The sequence below is a fragment of the Corylus avellana genome, chromosome 6, assembly GCF_965113065.1.
Source record: "Corylus avellana chromosome 6, dhCorAvel1.hap1.2, whole genome shotgun sequence".
NCBI lineage: Eukaryota > Viridiplantae > Streptophyta > Magnoliopsida > Fagales > Betulaceae > Corylus > Corylus avellana.
This window is the reverse complement of record NC_142495.1, coordinates 9,530,916-9,556,340: the sequence shown is the minus strand read 5'-3', so window position 1 is coordinate 9,556,340 and position 25,425 is coordinate 9,530,916. Positions and strand designations below refer to the sequence as shown.

At 34.7% G+C, this 25,425-nt stretch overlaps 1 protein-coding gene across 6 annotated transcripts; it reads right to left on the bottom strand.

Annotated features, from left to right (window-relative positions):
• Window positions 1-1,180: 1,180 nt before the first annotated feature.
• On the bottom strand, window positions 1,181-16,234 carry LOC132186037 (myosin-17). 6 transcript variants are annotated; one of them, XM_088517465.1, is made up of 39 exons: window positions 16,006-16,234; window positions 14,797-14,925; window positions 14,070-14,246; window positions 13,801-13,946; window positions 13,554-13,710; window positions 13,342-13,400; window positions 11,530-11,689; window positions 11,254-11,403; window positions 11,035-11,171; window positions 10,795-10,941; window positions 10,589-10,690; window positions 10,297-10,354; window positions 10,101-10,202; window positions 9,869-9,906; window positions 9,566-9,692; window positions 9,302-9,472; window positions 8,645-8,776; window positions 8,418-8,527; window positions 8,203-8,263; window positions 7,855-8,032; window positions 7,198-7,403; window positions 6,890-7,009; window positions 6,675-6,773; window positions 6,339-6,560; window positions 5,790-5,929; window positions 5,371-5,488; window positions 5,238-5,288; window positions 5,083-5,163; window positions 4,734-4,904; window positions 4,354-4,509; window positions 4,035-4,241; window positions 3,249-3,386; window positions 3,091-3,161; window positions 2,898-2,997; window positions 2,760-2,816; window positions 2,603-2,659; window positions 2,439-2,519; window positions 1,956-2,041; window positions 1,181-1,686 (listed from the first exon to the last, which is right to left on the bottom strand). In XM_088517465.1, the coding sequence occupies exons 1-39, from the start codon at window positions 16,006-16,008 to the stop codon at window positions 1,563-1,565; spliced, it is 4,629 nt and encodes a 1,542-aa protein (XP_088373591.1). In that variant the 5' UTR covers window positions 16,009-16,234; the 3' UTR covers window positions 1,181-1,562. The 6 variants fall into 6 exon arrangements, 5 of the variants coding, with proteins under 5 accessions (XP_088373591.1, XP_088373592.1, XP_059455797.2 ...); XM_059599814.2 differs by having other exon boundaries at window positions 1,587-1,846; XM_088517464.1 differs by having other exon boundaries at window positions 1,587-1,846; window positions 14,070-14,231.
• Window positions 16,235-25,425: the final 9,191 nt, after the last annotated feature.

The following is a 25,425-nucleotide window of genomic DNA, read 5'->3' as shown; positions in this document are numbered from 1 at the left end:
CGCATGTGGTTAATATATGCCTGCATACACCCCTACCCCCATGCCACCCCCGAAAACTCCCAAGGGGTAGACAGCTATGATACCCCAACTTAATTACCTAATAAGAAGACTGATCAGTGGGCATCACCCACATGATGATAGGTATCAATTCAAGTAAACCCTAGTTAGGGTTTTGAATCAATAAAGGTAACGATGAAATAAATTGTTATCAAGGATGATAAAATTATGGGAATATAAGATTTTAATATTGGTTTAATGATTTTTAGACATGTAAAAGATTTTTAGACATTATAAAAAAATTGTTTTTGTTTTTAAATATTTATTTTTTAATTAAATTATTAAAATTATTATTTTAATGTGATATGGCAAAAATATTAACATAGCACTAATGGACGGCACAATTTCGAGACTGATCTATTTCACCTTTTCAAAAAACTTTTGCAGTTAAAACTGAAAAAAAAAAAAAAAAAAATGAGGTGTGTTTTGTATGGCACATTGACTCCAAGATTAATCTAAAAAATTCCATATTAAATAAAAAGATGTAAGAAAAATATAAAAAATTTGGTAATTTTGCATTCCAAAAAGCGAGAACAGTGATTTTTAAATAAAAATATATAATTAATATTTGAATATAAGATAAAGGCTCACTAAAATTTATCACCTTAAGCCTCAAAATCTACCGAGCCGACCCTGCTCTTAAGTAGTCTCTAGAAAACTTTTTTGCTTCCTCATATGATTGAGTAGAAATTTTTTTCATTCAACTTACCGGTCATATTTCAAAAAAATTGTTGTATAAAATAATAGAGTAATGTTATTTAATAAACTGTTATACAACTTAATAATGTGGCAGTAAAGATAACCCTTGGATCAACACTTGTAAGAAAAATCAAAGGTTGAATTTCACTATCACATCATCTCAACTGTATGCAATTGTATAGTAGTCTATTAAATAACATTACTCAAAATAATAATATATCATAATAAGAAAGAAGGATATGAATCCCCTACGGTTGGACTGTATGCAGTTCTGGCAAACAATTGTAGGGAGTTATCGTCTAGACAAAAAATGTGTCCTTTTTGGAAAGTAGAATAAGAACCATAGCAAGCAAGAGTTTGCACAAGCCAGTAGTAAAAACAAAGAAGGGATTTTCATTGTATTTGAGTGTTTTGATAACAAAAGATATATACTGGAAATAGACCATAAGGAAGCCTGCTTACATGATATTAGCACAAACTATTCTACAGCAAATATTAGCCCAAAAAAAATATATTACAAAACTAAAAGGGCCAACAAATAACAAAAAGAAGCCTAATGTAGTGTAACTAGTAAGAAGACTAGAGCAAATACCCAGCTACGTCAATGAAGAAAAAAAAAAGGAGAAAAGAAAAGGATTGGCCCAGACAGTAAATTATAGCCTGGGTGAAAAAATTGATTAATATAAGTATATAACTACACATTGAGCTACAGGAAATAAAATGAATGCAAGGGTTTTGCAGCACATCAAGCTTGGTTCTTGGAGGTGCAAAGAGTAATGCTAGGGGAGAGAAAATACCACTTGATATCATTCTGAGCGTTGTAATAAGAATGTAAAGCCTGAGTTTTCGCGAATAAGAGGTGGAGGATCAATATCAGCAACTTCTATTTGTTGTATTGACTTGGAAATGTCATCCACAGAAAATGGAATGCTGCATTTGGAAAACATGGGAAAAGACCACTTGATATCATTCTGAGCGTTGTAATAAGAATGTAAAGCCTGAGTTTTCGCGAATAAGAGGTGGAGGATCAATATCAGCAACTTCTATTTGTTTTATTGACTTGGAAATGTCATCCACAGAAAATGGAATGCTGCATTTGGAAAACATGGGGTCTTGGTTTTAGCCACAGACAGGAGGCTTGAAATCAAGAAATGATTAAAAAAAAAAAAAAAAATCATGCAATTGCTAGAACTTTGTACCTTGAGTCATCATCCAATAAGAAAGAAGGGCTGGCAGCAATATTGCTGGAGTCCTCAGTCATCATATTTCTCATACGCGAAATAACCTGCACTTAGTGAAAACTTTTGAGTGAGGTTTAGACAGAAATTAATCTGCCGCAGCTTGATCGACCGTTTACAGATAAATGGAATTCAAAATGTCAAATCACATAAACAGGATTGAATTTTAAACAAATTGAATTGTAAACACAACAAGCGACTGTATAGAAGCTGCACTTGGGCCAAAACCAATTCAGAATGTAACCGCTGAAAAGAGATTGGGTCCAACAATTTTTCTCAAATACAGCTAATGAATAGTGTATAAAAGTCTCCATAAAACTTTTACATGGAATTGATACTTCCAAAGATGTTCCTTTATCAGCATCTCGTTAGCAAACAGGCCCCAGTGGTAAATTAAGACTGACACAACTTTAAACTGATTAAAAGTTCGGTACACAAACTTACATCTGTAGATACACTGTGTGTACCGTATTTGTCATCCCAGTACATTGTACTGATCCTGTACAATTGCTGTATGCTAAGCACCTGAAAGAGGCAGCAAAGTATAGTTGAGAGAGAGAGAAGAGGAGGGAGGGAGAGAGGAAGGAGAAAAGGTGGCACAAACTCACTGGACAAAGATCATTTGTTATTTCGTTTAAGGACTTTTTTGGCTTCTGATGTATGACCTAATATTGCAGAAAAAAATTGCAAAGAAAACAAACTTAATAAGAAAAATCCGGTAGTAAAAGTTTAGTACGAATGGAAGACCAGATAAATGAATCAAACCAGGAGGCCAACTGCTTGTCTGAGGTGCTTCAGCTCATCCCAAGCCGAACCTACAAACTAAATGTAAAGAAGGTACTAAACTTAAGTCTTCTGAAAGAGAGCTAAGGAGAAAGAATACAGGCGACTGATGGCCCCTACCTCCTCTGTCGCATCATGACACCACTGTTCCAACTCAGCCAGCCCGGCCTTCACGTATTCCCCATTGCTGAATGAACAGCATTCACGCCGCAAGAGAAGGCTGCAAAATTGGATTTTAAATTCAGGAAAAATAGAGTGAGATACTTTAGGGTCAAAGTTGCAGGATTCCAGAAACCTTGAGTGATGATTTTACCTGTTAAATAACTGAACATTGATAAAGGAAAATATCTGAGTGAATACTTTGCAAACTAGGAATGGAGGGACCTGTATTGTCACAATTTTAAAGAGAGTTATGCTGTTTAAAGATCAAAATAATGACACTATCTCATCGTACTTGTAAGTTCCACTTACATAGTTGGCCCTCATAATCTTTAAGTAGTTATTTAGGCTTTTCACAATGCTTTGCCAGTGAGCAACCAAAGCTTGTTGAGCCACAGCATTAGCTTCAGAACGTCCCTTCACTAAACTAGTTCGGGATGTCCTAGGTGCCTGTGTCATAATTTGGACGTGAAATACAAAGCAGACAGATAGTAGATGTGAAACATTTGTAAAACGAATATACACATGCATGCACACTTTTTTCCTCTTGGTACTCATGCACCCTTACATTGATGACATACAACATAGTATAAGCAAATGTATATCAACCTGCAATTTGCGAACTCAGGTTAACCTGCTGGAATGCCTCAAGACTTGCACATGGTTACACTATCACCCATTGTAACTTGGATGAGTTTATACGAGGAAGATGTCCAATTTTTTTTTTATCAGAAACATATTTCCTTTACATAGAAATTGAAAAAAAAAAAAATGCATTAAAGGTGTGTAAGAAACAGTGTTTATCAACAGATGCATGACTTAAGTTTCTTGAAATCTGTACATGGTTCATTTGTTACTCATTATGCCAGAGATAAGTTTATAGCAGGAAACAACTCGAAATTTTGATGAAAAATAAATTATTTTCCAGAGAATCATGGAAATGGAACAGAAAAGCATGTGGCGAGCAGTCCATTTGTCAGCAGATGCATTGTTGTTAGGATAAAGTCATTTTGTTGATTATGAAATATCCAAATAACTAATTTATGGAAGTACAAAGAAGTAATTAAAAAAGGTAAGAGAAAATAGCCTAGCAGTTACCTTGATACACAATTCAAGGACTTGGGAGATCTCTTTTTTCAAATTATCTCTTATCATTCCATATATTTTCTCAAGGAAGGCTGTGAGTTGCTGTTTAAAAAGCAAAGCTGGATATTTGGCTTCAATTTGTCGTACTTCATCCAGGCTACCAAGCATCCAATTATTAAGAAATGAGAACCCAGCACTTTGTGGAGACGTTCGAAGCCCCTAAAATTGACATTTCAAAAAATAAAATAAAATAAAAACCGAAGGATCATAAACAGTTAAAAGTACATCAAACTGCACAATACTACGAAAGATAAAATGACTCTTTCCTTACTTGAGACATCCTTCCAAACAGAGAAGTTGATGTTGATCTTCGCCGTTGTGGAGTTAAGCTTGCTGCTCCAGTTGCTTTCAGTGTGTGTTGAAGGAGTGACAGCAACGTGGATGAATTTGATAACCAATAAGATAAAACATCAATGTTATCCTGGACCTTCATTGCAGTAGAGAACTCAGTGAGTGGCATAAGACATCAAAATCATTAAGCACAGATTAATTTATAAGGTTCTTAACTGCTCCTGTCAAAAGACTTAAGCCCATTTATTAAACTGGTCTCACTGTTGAATGGCTAATGCAATTGTCCTTGTTTCCAAACATCAATAGCAAATGATGAAACCTGTCCAAGATTATTCCAACTAAAACAGAGTTTAGCCATACCTCTATTGCTGTGCCTATTGTTCGAATGATACGGTCAAAAATGTTGGTTCTTTCAACCTCAAAAGACCTCCAATGGAGAAGGCATTTGTATATCAGACAAGCAGCAACAGGTCTGCCCCCAGAAAAACCTAGATCTTGTGAAGTACACTTTATTAGCAGGTCCTGGTTCTCCTGCACTCAGGAGAAAGGCAACAAACAAAAAAGGCCATAATCCAGTGTTAGTTCAGCCAAATGCTAGGCAAATTAATAAGATGTCTTGGAGAACAAATCCAAAAAGGAATGTCAAAAAATGTGAAGCACATCTTTGTGTGATTAATGTTTGCCTGATAAATTTCTTGCAACTACTTACTTGCTGCTTCTCATTTAGAGATTTCTGTGGCTTATCCTCAGTTTCAGATTCCTGTGAGTTAGGTACGGCAGTAATTGAATCCTGAAACATTTAAAAGATGATGTGACAAATACACATGGCTTTTCCTAAATTTGACATATGCTAAATAAAATTACCGATGCTTTTCTCATTTCTCCATTTTGAACATCTCCATTCTCCAGAGTTCTCTGCAATTCATTAACGACTCAACAAATATTTCCATGAAACATATGTGGTGGTACAAATGAATAACTTTTCAGGCGAGATTACCTGAATGATTGTTGCTTTTGATCTTGCAAATAGAGCTTTACTAGTTGGTGATATGACTAGGGCTTGTTGCCGAAGTACTTGATTCTCAGATTCTAAATTAGAGAGCTTCTCTTCAAGCCTGGACCAAAGATAGAAGAAAAGTTTCAAAATGATTTAAAATTTTACACATCATGAGTGACTCTATATTCATCCATGCCTTCCCCTATTTGTCTAAGCCTCTGCTCCTACTTTCATATTAAGGCAGTAATAAGGAACTTTAAATGGAAATCACAGATTCGAACACTTCCATACTATGCATGTACTTAAAAGAATAAGAACAGGTGGAATTCATGGAATTTGGATGAAAGTTGTTCAGATTCTCCAGGCAGTTAATTCTCAATTAAGAGGTTAAGAGAACTTCCACAAATTCTGTTACAAACCTTTGCACTGAATCTTGAAGCTGATCCACTTTCTTCCCTGCCTCTTCAAGCTTCCTAGTCAATTCCTCATTTTTGGCTTGCTCAATAGCGTAAGCCTGCTTCGCCTCTTCCGCCATCCGTGTTTCTGATGGCAACAAGGCCTATACAAGAGAAAAAATTATCATATGTTGTCCCCATAAACTCAACCAGTAGTTATGATAAAATCAACAATTATTGTCAACCATGGGAATTTCCACACCACTTAATTCCGGTTAGAATTGAGTTCGGTTAGAGTGCCCACGTGTGAAAATTTATAATTTACTTCTAAAGGTTTCAAACACTCTACATGTCAATTTGAATTCAACATTCAACTTGATGGCATATGTTTCCTCGACTGAATGAAGCAAACATAAGAAAGATAAAAATATTGCTATTTCTCTATTAGTGTCTTTGTCTTGCTCTAATTGTAGCAACTCTACACTTTTTTAAGTTGTATAAAATAGGACCAAAAATGCTTTAAAAGAGAACATTCAAACAACCAGTAAAAATTATCCCACAAAGTAGCTGTACCTTCAACCTTTCAACTTCAGCTGTCAATGAATCAACCCTTTTCGTATCTTGTATTATAACAGGAGTCTCCTTAATGACAGGAGGTGCTTCTTCAATAGCATTCCTGGCTGCCTCTAGTTCTTTTATGACCATGGAGTTTGCTTCATCTATTTGTACTTGCATTGCATGTAATGCATCCCGCAACTCAGCAACTTCTTGGGCTTTTGCCTCCTCAAGATCAGTCTGTATTCACAGCAAACAAGTAAACTCAGACGGCACCTTCAGTAGGCATCCAAAATACTAGTTAAACAAAGTAAAGTTTTATATTTTGATAGATGGAAAAGTAAAAATCACTACCCTTAATCGCTTTTCAAATTGCAAGCGCCATGTAAGTTCTTCCACACGCTTTTCTAATTTGTCTTTTGCCTCTTTAAGAGCCCCAGTTTCTCTTGCTGCCTATATTAATTTAAAGGAACAGTAAGCGCGTGCTCTAATTCTTTATACACCACAAATTTCCATTGAGTTGAACAAAATTGAAAAGATATAATTATATTTAACAAATAAGATCATACCATTTTGAGTTGTCTGAGCTCTCTTCTTGCAACTCTACATCTCCAGCCACACTGATAAACAATAACTGCCTTCTGAAGACTCTTATAATAGGTATAAGCTTGATGGCACCGCCAATTTGCCTGTAAAACACAAATAGAAGAGTATCTAGACATTACTTTTAACATATGCCATAAGTTAAGAGTGTTGGCGTTGATTCTGCACAAGAGCAATCAATATCACAATCTTGTCTTCAGTGGTAAATTGCATCAAGCCCTTTGAATAATAGTGTACATGAATAAAATATCATGCCACTGAATATTGATAATACCTGGAAGATGATGGCAGCCTTAGTTTGCTTCTGTAATATGAATTCATTGAATGCTGTCATTGCCCTTAAGCCTGTCTGCAATGTGATTGCAGCTGACAGTACTATTAGGTAGGATTTCCTGGCACTGTATCGCCTGAAGTTCTTCTGAAGCTTCAGGGCTGCAGCTTCCTGTCTCAACTGCAGATAATTTTTGCGGGCCATTATACCTACAAAAAGTTGGAAACGTCAGAGTTTCGGGACAGGAGTCAGTCTGTAAAATATATGATTATTTGATTAAGCACTTTCAAAAGATGATTGCTTCAACATTATGCTTTTTTTTCCTTTTTTTTTTTTTTTTTTGGATCTTATTTGTATGTAAAGAAACCACATATCTCACTAACAAATCCACATGCACGAGACCTGGTTGGAAATTTCCGTCTGACAGTCATAATTTCATAAATAAACACTTTTCATGTCACAAATATTAACACATTATTCTTTTCAACTGTTGCTGCTTTTACGTAAATCACATATTTTGCTACTTCAGTGCATTCTAATTTCTAATATGGGCTCAAGTTTCATGCATTCTGAAGAAACAAACCAGTTGAGCATGATAAAACCTCATTTCTTACTGATAATGTTATGTGCAGAGATTTGAAAAACAGCACATAAAGATACCTCGCAAGTGAGATTGCAACCAAATAGCAGCTTTGCGCAATGACATGTACTCTTTACGAGTAACGTATGTACGAATTTGCCATTGGATGGTTCTAGCCGCATTTCCAAGTATCTCTGCTCTTCTAGCATCCAACTCAGCCATCTGACCCGCTCTTAGGAAAACCTTGGTCTTGCCTATCTGCCGGTACGTATTACAGAAAATAATTGTTATATACAGATACAAAGAAAATGTACATGATTCCACTGAAAAACACAGGACATTAATTTTTTTTTTTTTTTAAGAAAAAAAAAAAAAATCATAAAAGGTGCATGGTGAGGTTGAGAAGTTAAATATAAAAGCTAAATCACCTGATATCCTTTCAATCCCTTTTTATCAAGAATCATTTGGCAAGCAACTTTATCTTCATAACTGTAAAGAGGGAGAGAGAGCACCATTTATGTACCATTAGAGATCTATATCAATCTAAATAGTAAGTACCACAAAAATAAAAAATAAAAATAAAAATAAAAATAAAATTTCATTATGAAATTCTCAGGTCAAAAAAAATGAAATTTAGACTTACTTTCCTTTTAGAATTTCTGGAGCCAGAATACCAAAACGATTAAGAAACTCATAATATGTGCGTCTCGTAGGATATCCAGCACAACTTATCCTAACTGCCTCAAGAACACCCTAGTAGAAATAAAAAATTCACATCATACAAAATTGAAAATAACATAAGTTCCAATGAGAAATAACGTAAAAAAAGTAATAAAAAAAAATGGTGCATGTCGACAAAATCATACTCACACCACAGCGTAACTGTTGAAGAATATTCGAATTCTCAAAAATAGCAGGTTTCAGGACATTATTTGGCTTCACACATCTGATGTAGTGAGGTTCTGTTGCACTCAAGGTCTCCATCAAAGATTGAAGTTGTAGCTGCCAATTAACAGAATCTGATCCATTGAATCATTTCTTGTGGTGTATAATCACAATCCAAAGTAATATTCATAATGAACACTTGAAAATTCGTCAACAAGAGAGCATACTAGTCCATAAAAATCAATAACCTTGTATAAGCATCCAATATACCATTACTAAAAGTAATTGATATATGATAAAGGGCTCTTGTAAAGGAAAGGCTAGACCTTTAGGTCGTCAAAAGAAAATTGTGAACATGCGATGAAAAAAATTGACCTGGGTATGTTGTCAGCTAATTTGAAGCATAAAAAACATGAGACTGACCACAAGCCCAACAAATATAGAAATTGAGGCAATTTAACAAAAGAAAATATATGGACAGAATTAAGCTCAATTACATCATCACATATGACAGTTAAACAGACATCAAGTACGCTGGTTTACAGAACAGCATTAAATTAACTTGCACATCGTGCTTTCACACACATCATACCTTAACCCCATCCAAACAAGAGATAATGAAATGGAAATGCATGTAAACACCTTGAAGCGTGATCCAATGGAAGCAAATTTGGATGACTTTGATGATTCTTCTGGAAGTGGGGGAAACAGACCCACGACAAAGGAGCACTTTGAGGCAGTTAATAAAGCTTGATGTTCAGCCACCACATAATCTTTGTTCTTGTCCAGAAACTGATCAGCTTGATAAGTTACCTTTGAAATTGGGAAAGCTTTCAGAAACTAGAGAAAATGCACTAAACCTTCTCAAGGCAAAACAGCTAATATAACAAAACAAGATGTGTTTACCTCCCCCGCATAGTGTGATATGCTAAAATCAGTGCGAGAAAGCTTTGGTTTGATAAAACGCTTGTGAGTTTTGAATGTCTGGTACAACTTATGTGCAAATGTCTCGTGTGTAGACTTAGGAAACATGCTGCATTGAAGAATCAGACAAAAATGAACAGCAGAGTAAAGGAAGAAACGCCCAGATGTAATAGAATGCAGTAGACCGGCCATATAAGCAAAGTTAAATTTAAATATCTGTTGGTTTTATGATCGAGATAGAAATTAAGAATTAACATAGTACATTAAGCACAAACAACATATTACCAGGCTTCATCAAGTAGTGCAATAATTCCTCCAGCTTTCTGTAGAAGATCAAATTACTCATTTGTTATACAAACAGCATACAACATATTATGGTAATGATATGTGTTCAAATGTTAAATCCCAATATGAGTCTGAGTCTAACTACTAATCCATGAAGTCCCTTGGAGCAATCCAAAAATGGGAAACACCAAATTCTGAAGTTGAAAGATTGCTTAAGGCAACAGCTAAAAACCTTTTCAATCAAATCAAGCACATCTTGGTTATCAATGAACTCAATGTAGCTCCAATTTATCTCTTCTTTGGAATACTCTTCCTGCTCCATTTTAAACACATGCTGCAAGTGCGCAATTGAAAATAATCAAAATTAGTCTATAATCTTCTCAAAAGTTAGGAGCCAAACCTGCTTGATTACTAATTCATAAGCTGACCTGATTGAAATGTTGTTGTAGTTTTTCATTTGTGAAATTGATGCAGAACTGCTCAAAGCTGTTTTAAGAGAACAGATGTCAACACAGAACCAATAAGTCTTGTTTGTTGGCGGTATTTGTTAGGGCTGGGGGTGGTTAGCAGTGTTATTAGAGCAAAACTTCATGTGTAGACTTTGACGTATAATGATATAAATCGCATGTGCATAGTGCTCCCCCCGTGGGCAACCCAACAACACCTTAAAGGAAATTAAATTTCTTATTCCAATGATATAAAAAGCTTGTAACACTGTACCTATTGCACTTAAAACTTTCAAATCCATATATATCAAGAACTCCAATTATTGACTTCGAGTTCAGATCCTGTCCAATCGAAATGTTAATTTTTTCCACAAGCCTGTCAAAAAAGAAAAGTGGTAAAATCCATTATAACCAAACATAAACAATGATGCAAATTAATACATCCCAGGGAAAACAGAATTTGTCAACTGGTCTCCTTACCAGTCAAATAAGCGAGAATATATTGTTTTCGCTAATGCATCCCTGCTAGCAATTGCATTATCAGGGTCAAGAGTTCTTGTAATAACTTCTTCAGGTGTCACCATTACGCGTTTAATTAAAGCATATTCCAAGCTCTGGGCATCACACCTGTGTAACAATTATGAGTAATAGCAAAATATGACTATTAAATAGCTTCAAAACAAGACACAGGGTTTGAACAATGAAGTAGAAGAAACATACCTAAGAAGTTCTGCTGTCATATTAAGATGAAATCTAGACTTCTCATCCTTAATGACTGAGGAATCTATTTCCTTACCTTTGGCAAAATCAATATTACCAAGGTGAAGAATTGCAGCTACAACCCTGAATATTGCCTCCTGAAAATGATTATATATGATCAGAAATTTTGCTAAACCTTCATCAAGAACATGCATGGTCTGGAATTACAGAAAGATAAACCTGTTCTTGCTCGCTAATTCCAACTATGTCCATAGCCCTTCTGGTTGCAAGATATTCATGGGCATCATTTACACCATCCAGCTCATAACAAGTTGATTGGTTTAAATAATGGAAAGATTTCGGGCTCCCCAACTTATATCTCACAATGTCCTGCAAACATGTGGGAAAAAAAAAAATCTTGAAGTAGCATTCATATTGCAACTACCAGTATTAATTTGCTCGACTTAAAGAGTAAACTGTGAGACACGAACTGACAAGCAGTATTGTGTAAAATACCTCAGGTGGTGCAGCACAAAGGAGGTAAAAGCAATGGTAGTTTCTTTCTGGATTGGAAATTTGACAAACACGAGACCTTTCAAGCAGATACGTTCTGATTGCTGCCCCAGATATCCTCCCATTCTTGTCAAATTGGATTTCGACGAACTTACCAAAACGACTACACAATAATGTCACGATGACACGAAAGAGACATTAAAATGAGAACTTCAAAGAGGATACCAAACAAAATATGCATGATAAGAAATAAAATGCAGTATAATTCAAATGAAGAAGATTACTTAAAGTTTTACTTTCTATTCCAGGTGACCTCCCATGCATTGGTCAATGTTCACCAGATTTTGGTGCCCTAACCGACTATATTTGTAGGTGAAATCCAGCCACCAAAACCAAACCAATCAGCCTTAGAAACCAAACCAAGCCAAACCGATTGCCATCAGTTGGTTTCGGTTTGGTTAATCAGTTGGATCAGGTTTTCAGTTTCACTTCACCCACTTGGACCCATCACATGAAGTGGTGGCCCATTTGGTTATTGAAAAAAACTAACAAAATGGAGAGAGAGAGAGAGAGAGAGAGAGGAAATTTTTGTTTTGTAAGATGAAGAGAAAAATTTAATTGAGCCAAACAATTTAAAAGTGTATACAAGTCAACACCATTTTGATTTTCTTTACGTTTTCCCGCATTTTATAGGCACCAAATGGGGGGAGGGGAGGGAGAATTCATTGTATCTAGGAACCAGGAACTCGTGAACAACTCTACGTTATTTGTCTTGAACGATGACTTTGGCAGGTTGGGATTAGGCTTAGCACCCACCACCCCTTGAGTTGGTGTTCAACCACTACCGACGACCACTAATAGTTAAGGCTGACCGAACCGTGGCTGGCCACCAAACTGCACTGACCCCGACAGGGGCCAATCAGTTTTCAGGCAGTTAGTACAGTTGAGTGAGTTTAGAGAGAGAGAGAGAGAGAGAGGAAAAGTATCCGGAGGATAGAGGTCTATGCTCATCCATGTTAATCAAATCAAAGCTCATTGTTCCTTTTTATCTGAGTAATAAATAAATCAAAATCTTCTTCCCATCCAAACACTATACTAGATAACACTTAAGCTAGCCAAAGGTTGAAATGAGTTTTAGGATTTTCAAAATGGTGGCAAGCGATCATCGTCCTCATCAATGGGTGTGGTTCTTCAACCACAGAGCCCACCACAGGCTGTGGCTCCCAGCATTTTCCAGATTAACTCTGCTTTTTGTCGACTTGTCAATGCCATTGAAAGAGAGATGAGAGGCTTTTAAAAATAGAGGCAGTATGTGTGTGAGCATGAGTAACACCCGAAAAAAAAAAAAAAAAAAAAAAAAAAAAAAAAGTATATATATTCAAGTAGTTGGCTGGTTGGTCTGAAAATAGTTTTTACCAACACCCTACGCTTGTACTCGTCGATTGACATGGGCTATTGAAAATTGACCAAAACAGCTAGGTTTTGGGGTCAGTATAGTCAAGTCAGGGGGGTTCTACTTAAGAGTGAGAAATGAGAAGAGACAGGTTTTTATATAACGGACTCAATCAAGTTTGTACTGGTTAAAACCCTAACACCTACCATTGAGACACAAACTAACAGGTGTCAGTTTTTTACATTCTGAAACTGACACCGACCCGATCATAGAAGACCAACCAATGTTGGTTAGTTTCAAGTCGGGTCAGTCTGTTTTTTGGAAATTTGCTCAGCCCTACTTTGAATGAAACCATAAAGTGAATTTCCATATGACTAAGACAGCTTTCAATGAGGAATGAACCATGCCAAACCGATACACACCTTGAGTTGTTGTTCCTAATTGTTTTGGCATTGCCAAAGGCTTCAAGAACTGGGTTGGACTGTATATTAAAATAAAAATAAAAAATAAAGTAAGGTCAATATGGACATAACCCTTGATTTACTCAATTTTTGAGATAGCATGTTAAGCTACACTTGTAGAGGGAAATTTGGGAGTCAGAAATACAATACAATTAATAATAACTTAATCATACCTCCAAAACTTGTTGTTCAACTGTCCGACCTTCTACTCCAGATCGCCCACCTAAGTACGCAAGATATCTCATGAGCATCTTTGTTGTCTCAGTTTTACCAGCACCACTTTCTCCACTAACCAAAATCGAATTGCTTCTTCCTTCATTAATCATCGCCCTATTTTCTTAATCATAACATCAGATAAGAACACTACCCCATAAGGAAACAAAAAAGTTGTGAGATACAGAAGACTACTCTGAATTTCACCTGTATGCAACATCTGCAACTGCAAAAACATGAGGACTTAGCTCCCCAAGAGCAGCTCCTTTGTATTGTTCCATCATGTGTGTGTCATATAAATGAGGCAATCGTTGAAATGGATTAACTGCTATCAGGATATTCCCTGTGTATGTCTGAGTAGGTAATGACAAGTATTAGCATCAAAAACACACTTTAAAGATCTTCCTTTCTTCAGGAGCAGTTACTTCAGCATATTGACATGTCATAAGGGAAAGATAAGAAGTAAAATAACTCACATAGATTTCATTGAGTTCATATCTAGCAGCCAGATTTTGCAGCACTCCAGGTTCATGCAAATAGGAAAGCTTCGTCATGTCATCTACACCTCCAGGAGGAGCTTCAATATCCTCTGGAAACACTTTTGATATCTTTGTGATGACCTGTGCAAATCCATCCAGCTGATTAGGACCACACTTATATGTAAGAAAAACATGAAATTAAAAGGAAGCACGAGGACAAATTCTATAAGATTTGTTTGCTTATTCAACTTAGACTAGGACAGCAAATCCTAGAAGCTAATATTGGCAAATTCAACTTAATAAGATCGCACAACTAGAATAGATTTCTCGATATAGTATTCTATAGTATGTTACATGACATAGCAAAACTTGCAAAATGTTCTGAATCAAGGTTTTCTTTGCACTCTTACCATCACATTGTTTTACAAGTCTTTGCTAGGAAGAGGAGGAATTACCTAAATTTAGACAAGCAAACTGCTTTCTCTTTTCTTTGGGCTATGCAAACCAAAAATGACAATGGATTTGCAATATACTTTAGGTCTATACTTAAGACAGAACTTTAGTACAATAGATTTGCTAGAACTTCACATTGTTTTAACATTTATCATTCTCACTGATGTCCTAAGCCAAGAATGTTCTCGAAAGTTCCATTTGCATATTGAAGTAGTTGATTAAATGGAAAGGGTCCATTCATACAAAAATAACTAATTAACGGAGCCCTTACTGTTTTTCCATTGGCGATGTTGACATGAACCTCATGGCCATTGATCCGAGTAACTTCTCCATCTATCCATGCTACAACTGGATCTTCAACCCAGACATGAGAACCTACAACTATGTTAACAGGTGCTGCCTGCATATAGCAAGAATGCAGAACAAACATCAAATTTTGAAAAATAATGAAGACCAGTCAGAGAAAATTACAAGTGTTTCATGAAAAATGATGTTAACAGGAAAATTTAAACCATGACAGAGCACCAAAAAGTAATTTCAACATCCCATAACAGAAATTTTTATCAAAAAGAAAGCAAAACATACATTGCTGCAAAGAATCATAAGAAAGGGGATAGAGCAACCATTTCATCAAAGATTCATGAGTGAGCATGCCATGTAGAACAATATCTTGATCAACTTCTTATTTGACCCCTAAAGCCAAGAAGTAAACCTAAATCAGCTTGCAATAGCCAAGCAGAAAACCTATTTATTTATAAACCTACTACTCAAGACATTCACAGAACAATAATCAATATTACACAACGGTAACCAGCACCATAACCACAAAAACTTCAGCAGTGTTTATAGATTCGCCAACTGAGGCTCTATTTTTCAGAACATTGAACCCAAGAGTGTCACTTAAATGTCTTCGGAAAATGAAACAGAGCAAGCTTTGCAATGAATGTTACCCAACATTCCTCACCCAAAAAAGAAATTTACCCAACATTCAAATTTTAACTGAAATTATCACCATATTCCCAGATATCGCAATGAGTAGCCTTCAAGGTAGAATTAGGAAAAATAACAGAAAGCCAGTACCTCAAACGCAAACGACATAAAGTAAACAAAAATTCAACTCCAAAAAAATAACAGCAAAAGGAGGAAAAAGGAAGGAAAAAAAAAATGTAAACCCAATAAGACGTGGTTAAAGAAAACAAATTTCAACAAGCACAACAACAAAAACAAGAGAAGCAAGCTAGAAATGAATAAGAGATTGCAGTGAAAGCTACTCGTGCACATAACAAATTGGTATACGAAGCAAAACTAACAAAAAAGAAACAGACCCATTTACACATAGTAGAAACCCAGCAAGAAGAGTCACATAAAACAAAACCTCAGCAAGCACACCAACACAAAAGAGAGAGCGCGCGCGCGCGAGAGAGAGAGAGAGAGAGGGGTCAAATTAAGTCAACAGAACAAGCATTCTTTGCAAATTTACCATTTGCTTTTTCAACTCATCCAAAGCAAACGCAATGCACTAACAGTCTGAATCAGTAAACCCAGAAGATCAGAGATGAGAGTCTGAATCAAATACAGCTTTCAAATTCAAATACATTCACAAAAACACTTTCTTCCCTCCCAAACCTCTCTCTCTCTCTCTCTCTCTAAACTTTGGCCAAGAGGGTTTGCAATGTCCAAAGAGTGGCGAGCAAACAGCACTCAGCTACACACGGCCCCAGAGCGCCACTAAATTGTTTCTCCGTGAACTCAAAAAGACGCCGTTACATCGTCATTGTTGACTAATTAAGCAAACCATTAATGGGCCTTATGAGTTATATCCTTGTTATGAATTTTGCCATATATGGCAACTCTCTCCGACTCTCTCTCTCTCTCTCTCTCTCCCTCTTTTTTTTTTTAAAGCAAAATTTCTTTTATCACGTTATTAATTAATTGTTTTCTAATTTTCTCTCACAAAAATTTAAAACTCATTTATGATTCATATGGTATGATTATATGAAATAATCTCATATCATGGTTTAAATTTTTTTTTCTTTTTTTGAAAAATATACATATTCCTTAAACTACCGCACAATTTGTAATGCATCTCCAAACTTTTAATTGAAATAATATTCCCTCAATCTACTAGGGAATTAGAATGAACCCCTTTTGTCTTACAAAAAGACAAAAAAGACTAAATAGTTTTCAATAAGACAAAAATATCATTATAATTTCCGTAAAAAATAAATAAACAGGGTACCACGAGACCCATAGTGGCTGCTTTGTTTATAAAAATATATTTTTAAAATGTTATTATTTTTTTTTTTTTTATTAAGGTATTTTAGTCATTTGGAGTACATTGCAAGTTTTTAGTAGTTTGAGAAGAACATTACTTCAATTGATAGTTTGGGGAGGGGGTACATTGCAAATTGCCTTTTAATTTGAGGGAGGTATATGTACTTTTTTTCTTTTTCTTTTTCTCATCAATTAACTAAAAGGACATTGAAAATACGATATGGTTCACATGCTGTTATTTGTATGTTGTAGTGTAAACAACGGTTAAAATTGAATATCAAAGTTGAATTACTTTGAGAAACTTTTAATAAAATAGATAAAATGAAGAAATATTTTGAGAGATTTAATATTGACCGTTGCTCAAACTACGGCTTATGTGCTGTTATTTTAATAACAGCATGTAAGCCGAATTCTTGAAAATATAATACATACATAGTTGTACTCAAACTAAACCGGGCCAAACTGAGCATGTACATTGTAGACTACTCGCATGGTCTGAATGAAAATTGATATGGCATTAACTTGGTTCGAGCTCGATTCAAGTTTGGAACCTCCTGATTGAACTCGACTCGTTTTTCTCTCAAGGAGTTCCAGCTTGGCTCAAACCCGGCAAACAATGGCCAAATAAACGAGTTGAAGTCGAGCCAAGCTCAAGCTCGATTCGAGCTTGGAACCTCCTAATCGAACTCAACTCGTTTTTCTCTCAAAGAATTCTAGCTTGGCTCAAACCCGAAAAACAAAAGCCAAATAAACGAGTCGAAGTTGAACCAAGCTCGAGCTCGTCTTAATTTTTTTTACACAATTTGTGATCAAATTCATCCATCAAAAAATAAATCCTGACAAATTTCAGAATAAGCAACTGCAAGTTTATACAAATGCTAACTTCAATCAATTAAGTTAAAGCTTATAACTTACAAATTATAGCGCTTAGACGTGAACATCAATTTGAAAACAGGAGCTAATTTACAACTTTACATATTACAATTTACAACTACTCAAAATTTACTCTTAGACCTCATTTGGTTTGCAAAATTGGTATTTCATTAGGAAAATGAATAGCTATTACTATGAATAGAGGATAGTGAAATTGAATAATTATTCATATTCCTTAATTTGGTAACAACACATATTTTAAGTGGAACTAATTTTTTTTTTTTTTTTTCATTTGTAAGTTTAAAATAAAAAGAAAAAAATCAGGCCATTATTTTGAAAAGTGCAGCCTATTCCTTCCAGAATAGCTATTTCTCTAATTTTTTTGAGGAATAGTTATTCCTATGTGTAGGAGATTAGTGATTCTCACATGAATAATCATTCATAGGAATAGGCTTTCACCAAACAAATGAATAACTATTCTTATGGAAGCCATCCCATTTCATAGGTCTATTCTGCAAACCAAACGAACCTTAGTCTACAACTCATAATTACAACATAATTCTCCAAATAAAATTGCACCTGTTAAACACAGATTTTTTCAAATGCAAAAGTCAATTTGACAGTTCATATCACAACATACCATCATAAGTTCATTACCAAAAACACCTAAACATTATTAACTTACATGGTTTGTGACTTAGGGTCTGTTTAAAATTGCGTTTAAAAGGCCTAAAAGTGTTTTTAACACTCAAAAAGTCCGTTTGAAGAAAAAAGGTACTCATTTGGTAAAAAAATTAAAAACCCTTTTAAAGATCTAAAAATCCTAAAAATTGTCAAAACGTACTTTTGGCAAAAACTTAAAAATGAAGCTTTTGCCAAAAAGTACTTTTTGACTTAAAATCTCTATTTCTCAAACACAATCTCAAACATGCTATTAGTGACCAAATGGCACTTCAAAATCAACAATCACCAAGTCAACAAATCACCTGTAAAAAAGGCAGCAAATCCAAATTAGAACCAAAAAAAAAAAAAAAAAAACAACAACAATCAACACTCAACAATCACTAATCAGCAAGCAATATAAAGGTAACCTATTAAAAAGGCAATAAATCCAAAAATCAATTTATATCACTCACAATCTCATGACATCATAATTCATAGACAGAAAAAACTTAAACATTTTTAACTCGCGAGAAAATATACTTTGACTTCCTAAACTATCGCTTATTTTTTAATTGCATCACTAAACTTTAAAGGGAATTTAGATATAAACTCCTTAGGTCAACGCACATTTATTAAAAACTCCCTAGGTATTTTTTTTCTTCGAAAATTTAGTCCCTGGGTCAATCAAAACTACAAGAAACTCCCTACTGTTAAAAATTTTTAACACCCGTTAGGGACACTCAAAACTTCCCCTTTTACCTTATTAACATATTAATTTTTTTAAAATTAATTTTAAAAGTTAAATCTAAAAAAACAAAAAAAAAAAAAAATTGACCGCCACCCCCCAACCCCTATGGGTTGGCCGTAAGCCACCCCTAGGTGGTTTGGGGTGGCCCGCGGCAACCCCTCCATCCATGGGGTTGGCTCGCGGCCACCCCATTGGTGGTTTGAGGCCACCCCTCCACCCATGGGGTGGCTCACGGCCACCCCATGGGTGCAAAGGGGTGGCCACGAGCCACCCCAAACCACCCAAGGGGTGGCTCAAGCCAGTGGGCCACCCCAAACCACCTGGGGGTGGCCGCAAGCCACCCCATAGGGGTTGGGGGGGTGGCACGGTGCCACCCCTGACCACCCTTCAATTTTTTTTTTTTTAGATTTAACTTTTAAAATTAATTTAATAAAAAATTAATATTTTAATAAGGTAAAACGGAGAGTTTTGAGTGGCCCTAACGAGTTTCTTGTAGTTTCAATTGACCAAGGGACTCAATTTTCGAAAAAAATACTTAAGGAGTTTTTAATGAAGGCGCGTTTAAGAAGTTTATATCTAAATTCTCAACTTTAAAAAGTGACATCGAAACCCGCATACTACAATCTTGTGTCAAATCATACATTTTTGCATTTTTTTTCCCCAAAATACCTTTGAAGTTATTAAAAAATATATATATAAATAACCATTTGAAAAAAAAAAAAGTAAAATTAAGGGTGCTAATATGAAAAGGCCACCCTTTTTGGCGTTTTTCAATTTTTTGTTTAAATTTTAATATTTTTAATTTTTTAAAATAATTATTTTTTAATAACTTCAAAAGTATTTTAGGGGTAAAAATGAAAAAAGGTTATTTTGATACGCGGTATTAGTTTGAGAGGTCCCAATATCAATGTTTAAAGTTCAAAAGTTTAAGTGTAAAATGGGTAATAGTTAAGAAAGTTCAAAGTATATTTTTTTTCATTAACTTATAGTAACTTATTGGGCATATCAAACACATCAAATTCAACAATCACTAAGACCATGTTTGAGATTTTATTTGAGAAATAGAGATTTTAAGTCAAAAAAGTACTCCATTAAAAGTGCTTTCAAAATTTTTTTACCAAATAAGCATTTTTTCTTCAAACACACTTTTTGAGTGTTAAACTCACTTTTAGACCCCTCAAACAGACCTTTACTTTAAGTCACCAAACAGTATATAGGAAACCTATTAAAAAGGAAACAAGGCAAACATCAATTCATATCGCTCACAATCGCAGGGCATCATAAGCAGAAAAACATAAGCATTATTAACTTAGAGCATGTTTGAGATTGTGTTTGAGAATTAGAGTTTTTAAATCAAAAAGCGATTTTTGGCTATTTTTAGGCTTTTTTGACCATTAAAAGCGATTTCAATCTTTTTTACCAAACCGATAATTTTGTTATTCAAACGGACTTTTTGAGTATTAAACACACTTTTAAACCCCTCCAACAGACCCTTAGAATGACATGGTCATAAAATCAACAAGAGAGCCCCTACCATGCAGATGGGCTGTAAAAGTGGTGTTTTGTAGCATCTAGCCACCTTCTGACGCCTCATCTATTTAAGAAAATTGCAGAAAATCAAAATGAGAACAAACACAGCAAATCAAAGTTAAAAAAATACCAAAAATACCCCTAGCTGCCGAACCCCGCAGACCCATGCCATGGGTCTCACTGTAGTTTAATTTATACTACACTCATCAAACTATCAGTGTTCTCACTATAGTTCTTTCAAGCAAATTTTTATTCTTCAAGCCGTTTAACAATTATACCACATCTATCAAATTGACAATTAATCTTTCTTAAAAAGTTTTAGGTGTGTAATAAATTTTTACACTGAATAAGCTTTTTATATTTAGATTGTTCTTTTAAATTACTTTTCTGTAAATATATATAATTTTTGTTACATATTTTAATTGTATAAAATATATAAATTTTTATTTACCAAAGATTATGAAGACTATCAATGATTCCATTGAAATTACGAAAGTCATATTGAGGTAGATTTAGCAACTTTGCCAGTAGATACTTATTTAAGAAAAAAAAAATTATGATTACTATGCTAATGATAGACGACATCCGAATAGCATATCTACAAAAATGATCTTGCCAACCAGTTAACCATGATTTTCAAAAAACACAATTTGGAAAACACATGGTGTTATTTTAACCCATCATGGTTCAAAGACTCATCGATGACAACTAAATATATTCATGCTAGGTGTGAGAAAATAAATTGTAAGATGCATTTATATGTTTAAAATTTTGTTGAATTTTTCATTTATTTCGTAATTATATTTTTTAATATTTTTAATTAATTTTTGTTCTTTTGTTTTTTTTTATTTAAATCTTGACCCCTCTGAGCTAAAATTTTGGCTCCGCCATTGCTTGACCCACGGCGTGGGCCAGACCCACGCCGTGGGTCTGCTGGGTTCGGCGACCAAGGGTATTTTTGGTATTTTTTCACTTTAATTTGTTGTGTTTGTTCTCATTTTGGTTTTCTGCAATTTTCTTAAATGGATGATGTGTCACAAGGTGGTTGGATGCTGCAAAACACTACTTTTGCAGCCCATCCGCATGGTAGAGGCTCTCATAATTAAACCAGTATAATATCATTCACAATCGCATGTCATCATATGTTATAGACTACATTCCATTCCGGACAAAGTTTTCCTCCAAACTGAGTTGGAGGAATTTCCTTCAACCTAATCTATAAAAGTGACATGTGTCTATTTTTTTAATAACATGTGACATGCACATGAGTTTTTAACAAAATTTAGGGTTAAATACTATTCTAGTACCTATAGTTTGCACCAAAATCAAATAGCCAACTGCGTTTTCAAAAATATCGCAAATGATACCTATGGTAAGCCAATAAACCCACTTGATACCTCTGTTAAGATTCTGTTAAGTTTTTTAATGGAATGCCACGTCATCCTTATACGTGGGTGCCACATGGTGTGGTACCTGAGTTTTTGGGTGCCACATCATATTTTATTATTAAAAAAAAAACAAAAAACCAAAAAAAACATATATTTAAAAAAAAATCAAAAAAGAAAAGAAAAAGAAAGTACACTGAACCACCCCAGGCCAAACGGGGTGGCCGGCCACCCCCTATGACAGTGTTTTTTTTTTTTTGTGGATTTTTTTAAAATAAAATAAAATATGTTTTTTTTTTGTTTTTTTTTTCAAATAAAATAAAATAAAATATGACGTGGCACCAAAAAATCCAGGTACCACATCACGTGGTGCCCACGTGTAAGGGTGACGCAACATTCCGTTAAAAAACTTAACGAAATCTTGATAGAGGTACCAAGTGAGTTCATTGGCTTACCACGTATACCATTTACGATATTTTTGAAAACTCAGGTGGCTAGTTGATTTTGGTGCAAACCACATGTATTGAAATAGTATTTAACCTTAAAATTTATTCCAACTTTATCCCTACTATTAAAAGAACATATGCATCTTACATGTTCATGGACACATGTCACTTTTATAGACTAAATTGAAGAAAATTCCTACAACCCAATTTGGCGAAAAACTTTGTCCATTCGTATAAGCCAATTTTATTTGTATGACATTTTTTTGTTTATTAATAAAGTTTTTTATTTTCTGAAATTTATTAAAACATTAGTATACATGTGCATATCATAATATATATACATGTAATCCTTAAATTACATTGAATATGGTTTATGTGTGTTAATGAAATTATCACATAGAAGATCTAAGGCATAAACCTTATAACATATAAACCCTAGTTTATAATTGACAATGAAATTGAGCATTCCATTTAACAAGACTATAATATATCAATTATGATGATCTATCTTGAATCTTGATGATGTAAGTTAAGACTTTTGAATAATATATTAGTGTGGTTACAATACACCGATCAAATTGAACCTTGTAACTTATTAATCTATAAAGTATTTATCAATTAATCTATAAAGTATTCTCAATTAAAACATAGTAAGTTACTTTAAAAACTATGTAACACTACACACAGCTTAATTATTATAACAAAATACAGAGTTTCTTGCACATAATATATAACAGGGAAAATCTACCAAAAATGACATAATAAACTAGGGTTGTGTTTTTACGTGCCATTTAATTAATTGTCCATGACTTACAGGATTCGGCTCACTTTTCAATAAGTTGCAGGATTTGTTGGGTTTAAGAAGAAGAGACATCGTAGATACACTGAAAATCTAACAATTAAAAATGTGTCTACCTCCTCCGATCCAACCCATGTGCACACTTTATTTAAGGGGTAGATATGCTCTGGGCAGACTAGATATTAGGGGTGTCAATGCGGTTACGGTTAACGGTTATTGATAAAAATCGCTAACTGTAACCGCCTTAACGGTTATTAAATTTCACTAACCGCAACTGTAACCGCCTAGCGGTTAGCGGTAAGTAAAACATGTAACCACTCGTTATAACCGCTTTTTTAAAATTGGGCTTTCTCAAGATAAACATATAACCAATTTTCAGTTTTGAGCTTTTTTTTTTTTTTTTTTTTTAACCACTGTAGCATTTTTACCTCATTTGTTTTTTTCGCATTTTTAGTGTCTTCTTGGGCCAAATTGCTATAAAAAGAGCCCATATTGAAAAATTAAAAATATTTAACCCCAAATTTACATTTACTTGTACTTTAAAAAAAAATTCTTAAATATAAATCATAACCTGTTAAAATTTCATATGATTAACTTGAATAAAATATTTGAAATGTCATTGAATCATATGATTAAGTATTGATCTTATACATTTATATTATTCATATGCATATATGTATAATTATAATTTATAACATATATAGACTTATAAGTTTATAACATACATTGAAACTAAGTCTCTAAGTACTTAATTGTTGTATTAGTATGAATTGGTATACTAATGATTATGTCATATTATATATGTGTTGTGCACGGAATTAAAATTACAGGATTCCAAAGAAGCAGAAAAGAGCATAATAGAAAATAGATCAATCACACAAGACACCAAGATTTAAGTGATTCGGCTTAACAAGCCTACATCCACTAGCGGAGACGACCTCAAGGAAATTCACTAACAAAAGATGGAGTACAAAGGAGTAGAGAGAAAACCACTCAAAGCCCCAATACACCCAAATCTCACTCTCACAAAAAGAGAAAAATACAAAAGAGAGAAAAAATTGACAAAGAAAACTCTCTTATTCTCTAAGTACCATAAGGCACAATAAAGTGAGAACACCCTAATGAGATGCGGCTTCTAAATTTTTCTCCCCCCATCACTATGTTGCAAAGCCTCCCTTTTATAGAGGTTCAAAGTTGGCTAGCAACTCCTTGTACAACTTGGAGTAAAGATACGTGAAATCCAAATTGGAGTAGTAAACCAACAAAAGCCAATATGGAAAGAAGAAAAGTGTGGCTCGTAATATCCTAAAAGAATAGCCCAAAGACTCCAAGTCAAGCTTGGCATTCCAAAGTCAGGCGGCCCCCACTTCAAGACTTGAGTAATTCAAGGCACCACACAACAAACTCCACCTTGACTTTAATTCCATCAAGTTCCTAATGCAAATCTCCTCATGACGTCTCCTCCAACACCCACACGGGCAATCACAAGCTACAAACAACAATCAAATCCAAGCAACTCTTGAATTTGAGAACTGGAACTGGCTTAATCAACATATCCATTGGATTTTCCTTAGAAGCAATTTTCTTCAATATGATATCTCCTCGTATCACAACCAGACCACTAGCATAATTTGAATCGACATACCCAATGACACTGGAACCGATACCACTGTCTCTGTCAAAGACTAAACCAACATCTGTAGCACCTCGTAGATAACGAAATATCAAATTCACTGCCGGCCAATAAACCTTGCTAGGATTAACAACACTGACTGCATGTGAAATATCTGGACAAATACACTCCATAGCATATATGATGCTCCCAAACGCACTAAAATAATATAGATGCGACATGAAATGCTCCTCCCTTGATGATGGCACCTTGCCATGTAAAATCTTCCCCAAACCTTGTTGTCGCATTAAAGTACGCGTCTTGATACGCCAAAGACTGAAACTGTTCTGACCATCAAACTTTTCTACTTCAAATTTTGCAGAAGCCATCCCTTGCTTTGATACCACTTATTGTGCACAAAATTAAAATTACAGGATCCCAAAGAATCAGAAAATAGCATAGAAAATAGATCAATCATACAAGACACTAAGATTTAAGTGGTTCGGCTTAACAAGCCTACATCCACTGGCGGAGACGACCCGAAAGAAATTCACTAACAAAAAATAGAGT

Coding starts and splice junctions, on each gene's coding strand:
- LOC132186037 (XM_088517465.1), bottom strand. Junction 4,905..5,082: donor CTCTAAATGAGAAGCAGCAA/GTAAGTAGTTGC, acceptor TCCTGAGTGCAG/GAGAACCAGGACCTGCTAAT. Junction 2,520..2,602: donor TAACAAATGATCTTTGTCCA/GTGAGTTTGTGC, acceptor TGCCTCTTTCAG/GTGCTTAGCATACAGCAATT.